The sequence below is a fragment of the Heloderma suspectum genome, chromosome 5 (assembly GCF_057233095.1).
Source record: "Heloderma suspectum isolate Gila_16-S chromosome 5, 16-S_ref, whole genome shotgun sequence".
Taxonomy (NCBI): domain Eukaryota; kingdom Metazoa; phylum Chordata; class Lepidosauria; order Squamata; family Helodermatidae; genus Heloderma; species Heloderma suspectum.
The window spans coordinates 125,518,641-125,532,181 of record NC_139462.1 but is presented as its reverse complement, the minus strand read 5'-3'; the positions used below and the strand labels follow the sequence as shown (position 1 = coordinate 125,532,181).

Sequence of the window (13,541 nt, the reverse complement as noted above, 5' to 3'; positions counted from 1 at the left end):
GAATGTGGGAGGCCTAGAGTCAAATTTCTGATTAGCAATTTATTATGTTGCCCTTGTGAAGTCACCATCCATCTATGTAAATAATCCCAGAATTACTTTCCACATGCAAGCGCTACACAAGTTCCCCTTTAAACCCGAACCATGTATTTGATTGCCTCTAGCAAAGACTAGCTGTTATAGTACTGCATTTTCTAAAATTAACTGTGTATTGAAACTGCATCTTTAAAAGCTTACCCTTCTCTTACATCTCAGTGTTGCATCTCCCTTACAGAACATAGAAATTCCCAATGAAAGGCGGCAGGGGGGAGCTTAAAAGAAATGCCAGTCCTACTCAAGCATTGACAATGGCTTCTGGAGATCCAAAACCAGTTTGGAAACTAAGTCTTATGTGCTGTAGAAAGGGCTTCAAAATGACATTGCATCTTTTATGTACCTAGAAGTTACCTTGGAGATTCCTAAATTCCTCTTAATCAGGTTGCTGGAATGACTGCTATTTTCACACAGCTCTAAAAAAAGGAGCTGCAACTTGACAATTAAAAAAAGATAAGAATCTTGTGACTCGGTCAGTGTTCATCCCATGACCCAAGTAACTGTTACTGGGATATGCAGCTGTAATGCAGTTCTTTCAAGACTCCAAAAGGGTATGTTTTGATCCACAGAAAACACTCCAATATATATTCATTATTCAGTGTTTTTCCATAGAGTATGTCATAGTAAAGATGCTCAAATCTAGCAAATCCTGACATTTTAAGAGGCAAAAATCCAAAAAGAACAAGTGGGTGACATAATTTTGCATATGGATGTTTATTTCAAAAGGAATCAATTATGCTTACTTAGGCTGCAAACAGAGGTCCATCAAGACGTAATTTGTAAGGCTCTCTGTCAAGGCTCAAATGCTTGATTCCTGCACCATATTATGCAACATGCAATTTTGACTATGATTTTTCTATCAGATCAGGCCACTGTATGAGAACTGAATGACTACAACCACTTCAAAGAGATAACAATTTAAAAGAAATCCACCACCATCACCACTACAAACTACTCAGTAAGCCCCAAACTGTTAAACTTAGTTACTGTTCTGTCCCATAATTTCCCCTTTGCAAAGATCCATTCTGGGCTGGCAGTGAAGGCAACAAGAGCAACAGAAGTCACAAGGTCTTGCAGAGGTGGATACCTTGTCCAATAATTTGCACAGCTGGCAAATTATGAAGTCACCAGTTCAATTCTTCAATTATTATTCTGACCAGCCAGAAAATGTTAAACAAGGGCTGACATATGAGATGTGGCAAACACACCCACACCTTCATCTAGGTGCCCTTTGTGGTGACGGGAGGCATTTACAGTAGGCCCAAGAAGGAACCAAGTTCCACAACTTGGGCTTGCTTCCTCACGGCCAGGGTTGATTCTGTGTCAAGGCAGCAAGAGCCAGAAAAAAGTGGAGAGCTATAAGTGATCTTGTGCTCAAAAAAAAGGTAAGAGATTACCTCCCCTCCCATTAGCCAGTCAGTGTGGCCAAAGCATTATAGGCTTATTTTTCTCTTATTTGTCTGTGCAACCCATTTTATTCCATATGTTGGGGGTAGGGAGGAAAGGAAGGGAACTTAATTATTTTAGGGCGCAATCCTATGGCTGGTAGTCAGCAGCTAGACGGCCATAGGATAGGTCAGTTCCCAGCCCCCACTTCGAGGTCGGTTCCTGTTATAGACCCCCACCCCCTCCTACGCCACCTTGTAGGCAGCACGGATTGGCCCTGCCATAAGAGCAGCGTGGAGTGGTGAAAACAGGGCATTCTTGGGAGCAGGGTGGGGAAGTTGGAAATATGGTACGACACATCCTACGCGTCATCTAGCCGCCGCTTCCCACACTCCGAGGTCCCATGGCTAGACAGACGAAATCAGCTGTCTAGCCGTGAAAGCAGGGCTGGGGGAGCGAGGAGGAGATCCGCTCCTCACCACTCCTCCTGCCCTGCACTGGATAGGCGGTTGCCCCGGGGTAAGAAGCAACCATCTATCTTGATATGATTGCTCCCTCCATATCTCCTCCTTCATCCCAAGGTTTCAGTATTGGAAGCTAGATCATTTGTTATTGGATGGATTAAAATATAATAAATCAATCCATAAATAATAGTACTTGAAGTTATTTTACAACTGCCTCTTTCTCTCCCCAGCCTAACACTATGAGTAGATTTCCTTTGCTCCCATTCTCACCCTCCAAAGATAAAGACAGAATCATTGGATAATACACCCAAAGCACTCCCTCCACAAACAAAATGCACCAAAAGATGTTAATCTTTATTTTTTTTGGGGGGGGAGCTGTCCTCCTTAGAGGAAATTAGGCAATAAGAAGTCCCTTAAAGGCATCTGCCTGGAAATGAATTGTGTGTTTCACCCAGGATGGAAACAGTTCTGAGTAACAGCTGGATTTTATATTTTCAATCAACTATTACTTACTTCTTTCTTGTTTGTAGTGATCATAGGGGCAGTTCCAGGTGAAACCATCATATCACCTGGTAGAGCCCATTTTGAATGTCTGAAAACCCTCTTCCCCCAATTCATCTTAAGACTCTAACCATACAGACATGAGTTCAACATCAGGTCAGCCTTCCCCCCCCCACCCTCCCCTCAACTGCTTTTTGCGACATCTTGCCTGATGAAGAGATCCAGAGATCTCAAAAGCTTGTACCTTTTTGGCAGTGTTCGAGTTGGCCGAATAAAGGTAATACAGACTTCAGAATTTTTCTTATGGCTAACACAGCTACCTTTGTTTTTTGTGTGCCTAGAAATGCTTCTTATCCAAGGATTCCCTTTTTATCTTGGGATGGTGACAGCAAGGAAAGTGACAATGGGTGCAAGAGAAGCCCACTAATTGGGCAAGGGCACAATCCTATGCATGTTTAGACAGAAAGAAGTCCTACAACTCCCAGCATGCCCTAGCCAGAGTTATAGGACTTTTTCTGTCTAAACATGCATAGGATTGCACCCTAAATCATTGTACTGGGCTAGGGAGGAAGGAAAGGAATTTCAAATTAACCTCCAATACTCTTTGGCTAAAGAAGGCAATAAAATATGGCTACTCCCCCCGGCCCCTTCCTAAAACCTATCTCCTTCCCATATCCCGTGACACGGGACGAGGGAAGATAAAAGGAGTCACTTCATCTTTTCCCAGCGTTTCATTCTTAAAACAATGAAGGGAATGAGTTGTACACCTTCCTTGGGCTGCCGGTGTGTGTGTGTGCGTGCGCGCGCGCGTGAAACGGGGGGACCTCAACCCCAAAGGAACTGGTCTAAAGTGCGAAATGAAACGGAGCATTCTCTCCACCCCAACCCAGCCTTAAGAGGCTGAAACCAGAAAAATACCCAGTTAAGATAAATACCAACCCCTCCAAACATGAGATGGCAGTAATCAGAACAAGGCAGAAGACAGGGTCGAAGCAGAAGTCACTCCTAACGCCTAGGAATTGACGGGGGGAAATTAGGAGACCCTAACGAAGAGGCCTCAGCAAACGTAAGCGACGCCTAGACCAGGGGCCGGAGGCAGCGAAGTGAGGGACGCCGGTGCCGCCCCTCGGACCGGCGGGCAGGCGAGAAGAGAAGCGGGGCTCGGCCCACGGCGGACAAATCCGCCCGCCCCTGCGGTGGGCATCGGTTACCTGGAAGTCCCTGTCCTCGTTAAAGCGGGAGAACCTGTCCGCCATCTTGCCTCGGCTCGCCTCTGCCTTAGTCAGGAGACTGCGACGAAGATGGGCCGGGCGTGCTGGGCGTGCGCGCGCCCGGCACGGCGCCCGCAGCGGGACGGGCCCGGAGGCACTTCCGGGCCTCTTCGGGCGCCCGCTTCTGGCCTCGCCGGGGCGCACGGGGCTCCTGCCCGTAGGCAACGACGGAGAAGTCCAGGGTTTCCGCGGAACCGTGATTGGACAGCAACGCCCCCACCCCAGATAAAGGCTAGCAGGGAAAAAAACGGGCATTCTTGCTCCAACTCAGACGTTATTTCGAGTAAGAAACGTTGTGTTTTCTGCTAAAAAAATAAAACAAACGCGACGCGGCTGCATGCAAAGCAAGGAAGCACAAGGCTTCTGCTTGCTATTGAGCTCTGGATCTGAACTGGGAGGAAGGGGCATATTTGGAATGGGGGGGTTTAGGCTCGAAATCCAAACCATTATCAGCCCCACCTCTAATCTACAACAGCAGGCTACATTGCAAGACTCTCTCAGCCACAGGCCTAGAATCTGCAGTGTAATGATAACGTCACTAGAAACAGTATTAGATGTGCAGGGCAATTTCTAAAATGTTTAAAAATCCACAAATTACTTTTCAGACGAACTAAGACCTGCGTTAGAAAGAAAGAGCAAAAACTTGTGTTTTGCTGCTACTTCTTGTTTGGGGTCTACAGGCTGCTGCCCAATTATATTAGCTATGCTAAAATCCCGGATTTCACCATACATTTTAATGGGCAGCAGCCTGGCCGCCCCGAGGCGTTGCTTAGGAGCGCCCCCTCCCCGCGCTCTCTTCTGCCCGGGGAGATAGGGGAAAAAAAAGCGTTCAAAGTGATCCCGTAAGTCCTGATCTTTTAAAACGAAGCGTTACTCTAACATGGAGCTAAATATTCGTATCTCTATAGATCATCCGCAAGACCACGGATTTCACAACGTGAGCGTCGGGACGGGAATGCGCATGCTCGCTCGCCCCCTCCTTTCTCCCTCGTTTCGCGCCCGCCGCGCTGGCGGTGTCTCCGCCGTTCCCTACGGACGGGGTCCCGGAAGCCTTCGCGCTGCGCTTTGGTACACGCTCCCCTGGGGCTGCGTTAAGCTCCGTGGGTCTTCGGAGAAAGCACGCGTAGGGCTGCGCCCCGATTCCACGCCTCCGCTCTTCACAGACGCCTTCCGCGCCCCATAGCTAGACGCCTCGTGCTTCTGCCGCCCCAGGGCTGCGGCGGCCCGCGGGCGGCAGCAGCCTGGCCGCCCCGAGACGTTGCGTAAGAGCGCCCCCTCCCCGCGCCGGTCTGCAGGCGCTCGCGCTGGCTGGGCCCTTCCTCTCGCGTGGAGGGCTGGACTTGATTTTCAATGCGGAGTTCTTACCTCAACACTCGCGCAGGTTGTAGCATCAACAGTAATGATCCCACCACAATTTAAGCCCCACTGATTTCAGTGGGACAAATGTAATTGTCTGCTTCACTTTTGCATTAAAATCAATGAGATTTAAAAGTGCTTATTTTGAGATGGATTGGGATATATATTTATATTAGAGTCGTAGCCTAATTAAAGAACTCTTAGGAACTGATAAATTGAATGAATTAAATATGCATCTGAATTTTAAAATATAATTCCAAATAAGAAGAAGCATGCTCTTGTTTTATGCACACTATAATCTTACTAGGGATATTCCTTTCTCTGTGAGAGAAGAGAGCACCTGCCACCTGTGATTTTTTAAGTTCCTGCAAATAAAATTAATTGTGAGAACTTTTATAAACAAAATGTTTTTAATTACCAGCAGAATCCTACGGATGTTTACTTGGAAGTAAATCCCATTGTATTCAATTTGATGGGGCTTACTTCCAGGTAACTGTACACAGTAACACTCCCACTACTGAGTAAGCCCTGTTGAGAACCCAGTGACACTTAAGAACCATGCCGGATCAAACCAAGGGTCCGTCTAGTCCAGCATTCTGTTCACACAGTGGCCAACCAGCTGTCAACCAGGAACCCACAAGCAGGGCACCCTCCCACCCATGTTCCCCAGCAACTGGTGTACATAGGCTCACTGCCTCTGGTAATGGAGGTAGCTCATAGCCATCAAGACTAATAGCCCTTGATAGCCTTTTCCTCCAGAATTTGTCCAACTCACTTTTAAAGCCATCCAAATTGGTGGCTGTCACTACATCCTGCTGTAGCAAATTCCATAGTTTAACTATCTGCTGTGTGAAGAAGGGCTTCCTTTTATCTGTTCCGAATCTCCCACCAATCAGCTTCATAGGATGACCCCAGTTCTAATATTTTGGGAAAGGGAGAAAAATGCCTCCCTACCCATGTCCTCCACACCATGCATAATTCTGTAGACCTCTATCATGTCTCCCCTTCTTTTTTCAAGGTAAACAATCCCTGCTGTTGTAACCTTCTCTCATGACGGAGATGCTCCAGCCCCTTGATCATTTTAGTTGCCCTTTTCTGCACTTTTTCCAGCTCTACAATATCTTTTTTAGATGTGGCGACCAGAACTGTACACAGTATTCCAAGTGTGGTCGCACCATATGTTTGTATAGGGGCAGTATGATATTGGCAGTTTTATTCTCTATTCCTTTTCTAATTATGCTTAACATGGAGTTTGCCTTTTTTACAGCAGCCCCACACTGGGTTGACATCTTCATTGAGCTATCCACCACAACCCCAGGATCTCTTCCCTGGTTGGTCACCGCTAGCTATACCTCAGGTTGAGATTTTTTTGCCCCAACGTACATCACTTTACACTTTCTTACATTGAACCATGCCATTTAGATGCCCATTCTCCTAGTTTAGAGAGATCCTTTTGGAGCTGTTCACAATCTCTTTTTGTTTTAACTACCCTAAATAATTTGGTGTCATCTGCAAACTTGATGACTTCACTGCTCGCTCGTAATTCCAGATCATTTATGAACAGGTTTACGAATTTTATCTTTAATACTGCCTTCAGCCAATTTACCCGGAACAGCCATTAAGATAACTGGCCTGTAATTTCCCAGATCCCTCTGGATCCCTTTTTGAAAACTGGTGCTACGTTGACCATCTTCCAGTTCTCTGGTATAGAGGGTGATCTTAGGGACATGTTGCATATTTTGGTTAGAATATCAGCAATTTCATATTCGTGTTCTTTGAGAACTCTAGTATGGATGCCATCTGGGCCCAGTGATTTATTTGCCCTGTCAATATCTACAATTTATTTGCCCTGTCAATCTATCAATAAGGTTGAGAACTTCATCTTTTGTCACCACTATTTGCCTCAGTTCCTCAGACCTTTTGCTGCACCAAAAATTCTCCTGATCTCACTGCCCTCAGGCTTACAACTAAAAGACATGACACAAAAGGAAAAGAGATTGGGAGGGAGGAGGAAAAAAGCAAAACCTCAGGCACTGCTTCTTCGTTTCAAAGTTCTTATAGGTGTTTTTTCTGGCAGGGATGGGCGAAACAAACTCCCTGCAGCTGGCTGACTTATGGGGAACTGGGTTGGTCTCCCCCTTACCTTGATGTTTATCTGGGGCAGGGAGCAGCCTCCTTGGTTCTCTAGCTGATGGATGACGCCAGAGCCTGCCATCCCAGGAAACTGTCAGCTGACCCTTCCCAGTGAGCCAGGATGGCAGACTGTGCATTCGCTTTGACCACATCACTTGTGTCCTTTGCTGCCTTCGCTGGGGCACAGGCATGGGTTGCTTATTGGGACTCAGTGTGCCTTCTCAAGTGTGCCAAAATCCTAGGCACAGCTGCGCCATTCTCCTCCTCTGAGGAAGAGGACAGGGTCTTATAAGAACAGAAGAAGAGCAGCCCTGCTGCATCAGGCCAGGGCCCATCCAGTCCAGGATTCTGCTTACACAGTGGCCAGCCAGCTGCCCAGGGGAAACCCACATGCAGGACAGGAGTGCCACAGCTGCTTTCCACCCATGTTCCCAAGCAACTGGCGTACATAAGCATACTGCCTCTGGTACTGGAGGTAGCACAGAGCCCTCAAGCCTAGTGTGCGAGGGGGGGGGGGTCTCCTTCCCTTTGCCTCCCTGTGCCCTCTTAGGTGGTATGACATGGGCTAATTGGCCGCTGTGGACATGCTCACCCTCTGCTGAGCCTGCAAGAGCAAATCCGTTTCCTCCAAGACGCTCAGGGCCCAACAACGGCTCACCCTTCAGGCCTATCAGGGCCTAGATGCCCCAACAACCCTCCTACATGGCCCTAACCAAGACCCAGCTGCTCCTCTAAGCCCAGGCAGCCCCACACATGGCCAGTGCCCAGGCCCCACTTCGTTCTTTGTTGTTGTTGTGTCCGACTCTTCGTGACCCCATGGACCATAGCACGCCAGGCCTTCCTGTCCCCCGCTGTCTCCCGGAGTGTGCTCAAGTTCATATTCATTGCATCGGTGATGCTATCTAGCCATCTCCTCCTCTGCTGTCCCCTTCTCCTTTTGCCTTCAATCTTTCCCAGCATCAGGGTCTTTTCCAGGGAGTTTTCTCTTCGCATTAGGTGGCCAAAATATTTGAGCTTCAGCTTCAGTATCTGTCCTTCCAATGAGCACTCAGGGTTGATTTCCTTTAGGACTGACTGATTTGACCTCCTTGCAGTCCAGGGGACTCGTAAGAGTCTTCTCCAGCACCACAGTTCGAAAGCATCAATTCTTCGGCGCTCAGCCTTCCTTATAGTCCAGCTCTCACAGCCACACGTTACTATTGGGAAAACCATAGCTCTGATTAGACGAACCTTTGTTGGCAAGGTGATGTCTCTGCTTCTTACTATGCTGTCTCCACTTTGTCCTAGGCAACTCCAATGGCAGTCCAGTCTACTTGGGTCTCAAGTCCCATGTTGATCATGTCTGTCAAATTGGCCCATTCAAATATAGGCTCCCTGTAATCAAGGCATTATGTGGTTTCTTTATGAACTGCAAACCAATGAACAGCGCTCCTCCTGGACAAGTTTGCATCACATACAAACGTAGTTTTCACCACTGTTTGGGGTGGGGGGGGTGATATGACATTCAACCAATTGAAGTAAAAAGGGCAAATATGTCAATTTTCAGCATTTCTTGCTAGACCTCTGACAATTTTTATCAGATCAGTTTGAAAATGTGCACACCTGTAGACCTCATGAGATAGATAATAGACATCATGTGTCATGTTATTAGGTCAACAGGTATGTTTTTTAAAACCAACATAATTTTGAAGTTTGTAATGGTGGAGCCTTTGGGGGATGGGGGCAACTTACCTTAACTTCAGGGGCATTCCTATGCCCCTTTAATTACCTGCCAGTGGAAGGGACTAGACATGGGGCTAGGTAGGTGTCCCTTGGATCAGAGCTTCAGAGCTTGGGCCAAGAAGAACCTTTCCCGTACATGGCATTTAGTTAGTCCCTCACCAAAGACTCCTAAGCAGTCATGGAATAAGAGGAGAGGTCCTCTTATGTATCAGTAACTGGTGAAAGAACAGAAAGCAAAGAGTAGGAACAAATGGTAAATTCTCCCAATGTAAATAGTGGGGTCCCACAGGGATCTGCATTGGGATGAATGCTTTTCAATTTATTCATAAATGATCTGGAATTAGGAGCGAGCAGTGAAGTGACCAAGTTTGCAGATGAGACCAAATTATTTAGGGTAGTTAAAACAAAAAGGGATTGTGAAAAGCTCCAAAACGATCTCTCCAAACTGGGAGAACGGGCATCCAAATGGCAAATGCATTTCAAAGTAAGCAAGTGTAAAGTGATGCACGTTGGGGCAAAAAAATCCCAACTTCAAGTATAACCTGATGGGATCTGAGATAGCAGTGATGAACCAAGAAAGAGATCTTGGGGTTGAAGCAGACACTTCAGTGAAAATGTCAACTCACTGTGCAGCTGTTGTGAGAAAGGCAAATTCCATATTAGGTATAATTAGGAAAGGAATTGAGAATAAAACAGCCGACATCATACTGCCCCTATACATATCTGTGGTGCGACCACATTTGGAATACTGTGTACAGTTCTGGTCACTGCACCTAGAAAAGGATGTAGAACTGGAAAAAGTTGGCTGAAGTGGACTCTCAGCCTGGTTTAGCAAGGCCATCCTCCTGCACATCAATTCAGCAGGCACAGAACAACTGGCAGCTTGGTGAAGCAACGGTCTGTTCCTCCTCCAGGCCGCCAAATAATTTATCTGCACTGGAGGAGGTAAGCAGCTTTTCCATGGCAACTTGCTATGGCTACAAGTTACTGCTGTTCTTGCTTGTGGAATGAAACAGTATTGGTTGGGTGCCACAGGGCTCAGCATCAGAGTCCTGTGGTCCCGAACTCTACTACGATACCAGAGCTCTGACCCAGCCTGCAAATGACTTGGCTATTGGAGGTCCTTACAGTACCGGCCCCACAGTGCAAGCTCTGCTTTGCCTTGGCTGCCCATAGACTGGGGCGAGCATGGACTCTCTTTCTCCCGTTTTCTGTCTTTCCCAAGTTCTTTGGGTCCAATGATGAAGAAAGTGGCCTTGCTAGCATGTGCTCCAGACACAACATGTGAAACAGGGGTGCCCCTTTTCCGCAACATTGGATTCTTCCGCCTTTTGAGTATTATTTGTCCCTGTTATTCTGGGATGGGGGAAAAGCAGAAACCAGGCAAGGTTATGTGCTTCTCCATAAATACAATTTTCCCAGTTCCAGAGGGGTAGCCATGTTGGTGAATTGCATCAAAAACAACCAAGAGTCTTGCAGCACCATAAGGTCTCATCCATTAACTATGGCGTATGCCTTTGTGAGCTACAGTCATCCCCTAGAGAATTTATTTCATGAGGTGACAAATCATTAAAAAATTAAGAGAGTGCCTTGATGCATCTGATGAAGTGGACGTGCATCTATGAAACCTTGTACCATAATACATCTACTAGTCTTTAAGGTGCCTCAAGATCCTTAGGGAGCAATCCTATGGCCGCTAGACAGCAGCTAGATGGCCATAGGATATGGTGTTTTCCAGGAACCAATCCTGGAGCCCGGAGAACTGACCTCCCCCTAGAATCATAGAATAGTAGGGTTGGAAGGGGTCTACAAGGCCATCGAGTCCAACCCCCTGCTCAGTGCAGGAATCCAAGTGAGAGAATCCCTGACAGATGGCTGTCCAGCCTCATCTGGAATGCCTCCAGTGTGGGAGAGCCCACCACCTCCCTGGGAACAATCCCCTCTGTGCTTCTCCTGCCCTGCTTTGGATAGGCGGTTGCCTATCTAGATAGGATTTGCACCCCTAGTTAATTTTGCAGATTTTGCAAAACTCCACGTAGCTTCCAGGCCTCCAATGTTTGGATGGAGAAGCCCATGGGTGGCTTCTTGAAAGAAAGAAGAAACAACCTCAAGGTGGAACCACAATGTTTATAAAATGGGTCACTGAATTATAAATAAAAATCTTTTCCTTGTGGATGCAATTACTTCCTGGATCTGTTATTCCACAGATGCTGGCCTTCACTGCAAGCCTGTGCAATAATCTTCACAGTCTGCTAGATCAACAGTAGCAACGTTGGAGGGCACTGAATAGTGCTGTTTCAGATTTGTCTGCAAAACCGCACAGTGTTTTCATGTGCATGTTCCTGAAAAAACAAACCTCAAACAAAATTATTCACACCCTTCTAGTATTGTTCCCCCATTCCTCTTTGCAGACTTGATGCTTTTAGTATTTGCTCCTCTAGTCACAGCCAGTGAGCCGAGGGCTCCCTGCTGCAGGAGTGGAAGAAGGGCTCCTGAGAGAAGTTATTTTCTTTGGTGTCAGTAGTTTTCCCTTCAGGAACCGTTTTCTCTTTTACAACCTAGATTGATTATCAATTGTGTGAATTATCTGCACATTTTTATTATGCAAATAGCAGCCATAGAGAAGCCTGAGGAGTCTCATACCCACTAGGGAAGGGCAAGTTTAACTCTTTCTCTCTCAGCCACACAATCTGGGGCATCGTTAGGAGAGACCCACCTGGGCACAGGCCCCAGATCTTTTTGAGCTATGCCCCAGATCTTTTGAGCTGTCCTAATTGCCATTTTTAACATTTTCCCACTGACTTGCATTGGAAAATAGAAATGGCCATAACATTTTTAGTTTGTATGATAAATACATGAAATTTGGAGACCTGATAGCCTCCATGGAGCTGAATGAACCTCCCAAATTTCAGGCAGTTAGGTCCAGTGGTTTTTGTGCTAGTCATAGGTAAATTTTGCTATTTTCAAGAAAATCTGTCCAAGCAAAGAGCTATAATTTTTTTGTTCTTCCACATAAGTGCATGGAATTTGGGGACCTGGCAGCCCCTATAGAGCTGACTGAGCCTGCCAAATTTCAGACAGGTCCAGTGGCTTTTGTGCTAGCCATGCATAATGTTTCCTTTTCTCAAAGACTAAGACAAAAAGTAAAAACTGTCAAGCCACACAGGGGATTAGAGATCTTAATCAGAAGGTGTTTAAGATTACCATTAGGAGGTCACTATCCCTAATCTCTGGTGTAGATTGTTGTTGTGTTTTTTTTTTTTGAGGTGCAAAAAACCTCTCCTTTTGCTTTTCTGCTCTTACATGCCCACTGTTGGGAACTTGCTTGCATTTTGAACAGGGAGAAGGAAGGGAAGAAAAGAGTTCCATGTGAAATACTACTGGTATTTCACACAGCATCTGATTTCACTACCCCAAACTGGAAACTTTGGCTTCTGCAGAAATTTAGTAGCTTCGGTACAGCAAATGATCCAATCAGCCTCCACAAACTTCTTTCTCCTCCTCCACTTTAATTTCTCCAAAATAGCTATATTATTCCAAAAGGAAGGTTGGGACTATGTGGCATCATGATCGAGGAACTGCTGAGGCTTTTAAATAGGTTCTAGAGGGTTTTTTTTTTTAAGCTAGAAAAAGCCCTCAGCCACCTCACCTCATAAAGATAAGTGAAGTACTTGCAATCCTTACAAACCCTCCACAGTCTCCTAAATTCCTCTGAAGTACTAACTCTCTGAAAGGAGCCACTTGGCTTAGGAAATCCCCCCCCCCTTTCCAATCACAATTATTTTCTTCTTCCCTCCCTTATCCTGTTCTTTCTCTTCTTTATTCCACCCAGAGCATATCTTGGGGAATTCTTAAAGAGAATTCTCATCCATGATCAAGAGAAGTTCTGAACTGTATTTGACTTTATACAAACAGATAAGAGAGCTTGTTTTTCTCCTCCTCCTCACTCAAGCCTTTGAGAAAAGTGGGTTCACATGGTTGCAGAGAAACAAATCTGGGGCTGTTTTGTCTGTCAGTTGCCATTGTCCAGCAATAGGAAGGGCTGTAGGCAGCTCAGTGGCAGAGCACCTGCTTGGCATGCAGAAGGTCCCGGGTTCAGTCCCCAGCATCTCCAGGTGGGGCTAGGAAAGAATCCTGCCTGAAACTCTGGAGAGCCACTGCTGCCAGTCAGTGTCAGCAATACTGAGCTAGATGGACCCAGGGTCTGACTCAGTATAAGGCAGCTTCCTATGTTCCTGTGAACAGAAAGCTTTAACAAAAATAGGTTTTGGTTTGTTTTTTAAGTAGAGAGGAGATAAATACTGCTAATTTATACAACCCTATGTATGCCCGCTCAGAAGCCCCGTTATGTTTAATGAGGCTTACCCTCAGGAAAGTGTGCATAGGATTCCAGCACAAGTTACTTTTGCAGGGAGGTTTGCACCCTGATATTCTGCATGTTTACTCAGAAATAAGTCCTGAATTGTGAACATGGCACTGCAGGCTTACTACAGTGCCTACCCAGTTCCAGCTACCCTTTCAGATCAGTCCTATGCATGTCATTTCTGTGTGTGTTTTTCATTTTGCATGAACTCTAGCTTCAGTGGTGAGGGAAAGGCACTTAGTACATGTTCAGGGC

The 13,541-nt window shown here is 46.3% G+C and overlaps 2 protein-coding genes across 27 annotated transcripts in view; one reads left to right on the top strand and one right to left on the bottom strand.

Annotated features, from left to right (window-relative positions):
* The window catches only part of GPATCH8 (G-patch domain containing 8), a 117,155-nt gene extending 113,439 nt beyond the window's left edge, over positions 1-3,716 (bottom strand). For all 26 annotated transcript variants that reach the window (XM_084857190.1, XM_084857189.1, XM_084857188.1 and 23 more), the window contains exon 1: positions 3,653-3,716. Coding sequence is in view for 1 of the 26 variants with exons in the window: in XM_084857163.1 (XP_084713289.1) it covers positions 3,653-3,697 (45 nt within the window). In the remaining 25 variants the exon portion in view is untranslated. The remainder of the gene's footprint in view (positions 1-3,652) is intronic.
* On the top strand, positions 3,559-8,146 carry LOC146344384 (uncharacterized). Its single transcript, XM_084857193.1, has 2 exons — positions 3,559-3,995; positions 4,621-8,146. Exons 1-2 carry the CDS (start codon positions 3,743-3,745, stop codon positions 4,893-4,895), a joined length of 528 nt encoding a protein of 175 aa, XP_084713319.1. The 5' UTR covers positions 3,559-3,742; the 3' UTR covers positions 4,896-8,146.
* The last annotated feature ends 5,395 nt before the right edge of the window (positions 8,147-13,541 follow it).

What these genes read in the sequence shown, in the direction of transcription:
- LOC146344384 (XM_084857193.1), top strand. Translation starts at nt 3,743, where the DNA reads ATGGGCCGGGCGTGCTGGGCGTGCGCGCGCCCGGCACGGCGCCCGCAG. An exon ending in CAACTCAGACGTTATTTCGA is followed by an intron (nt 3,996 to 4,620) that starts GTAAGAAACGTT and finishes GTATCTCTATAG; the next exon opens with ATCATCCGCAAGACCACGGA.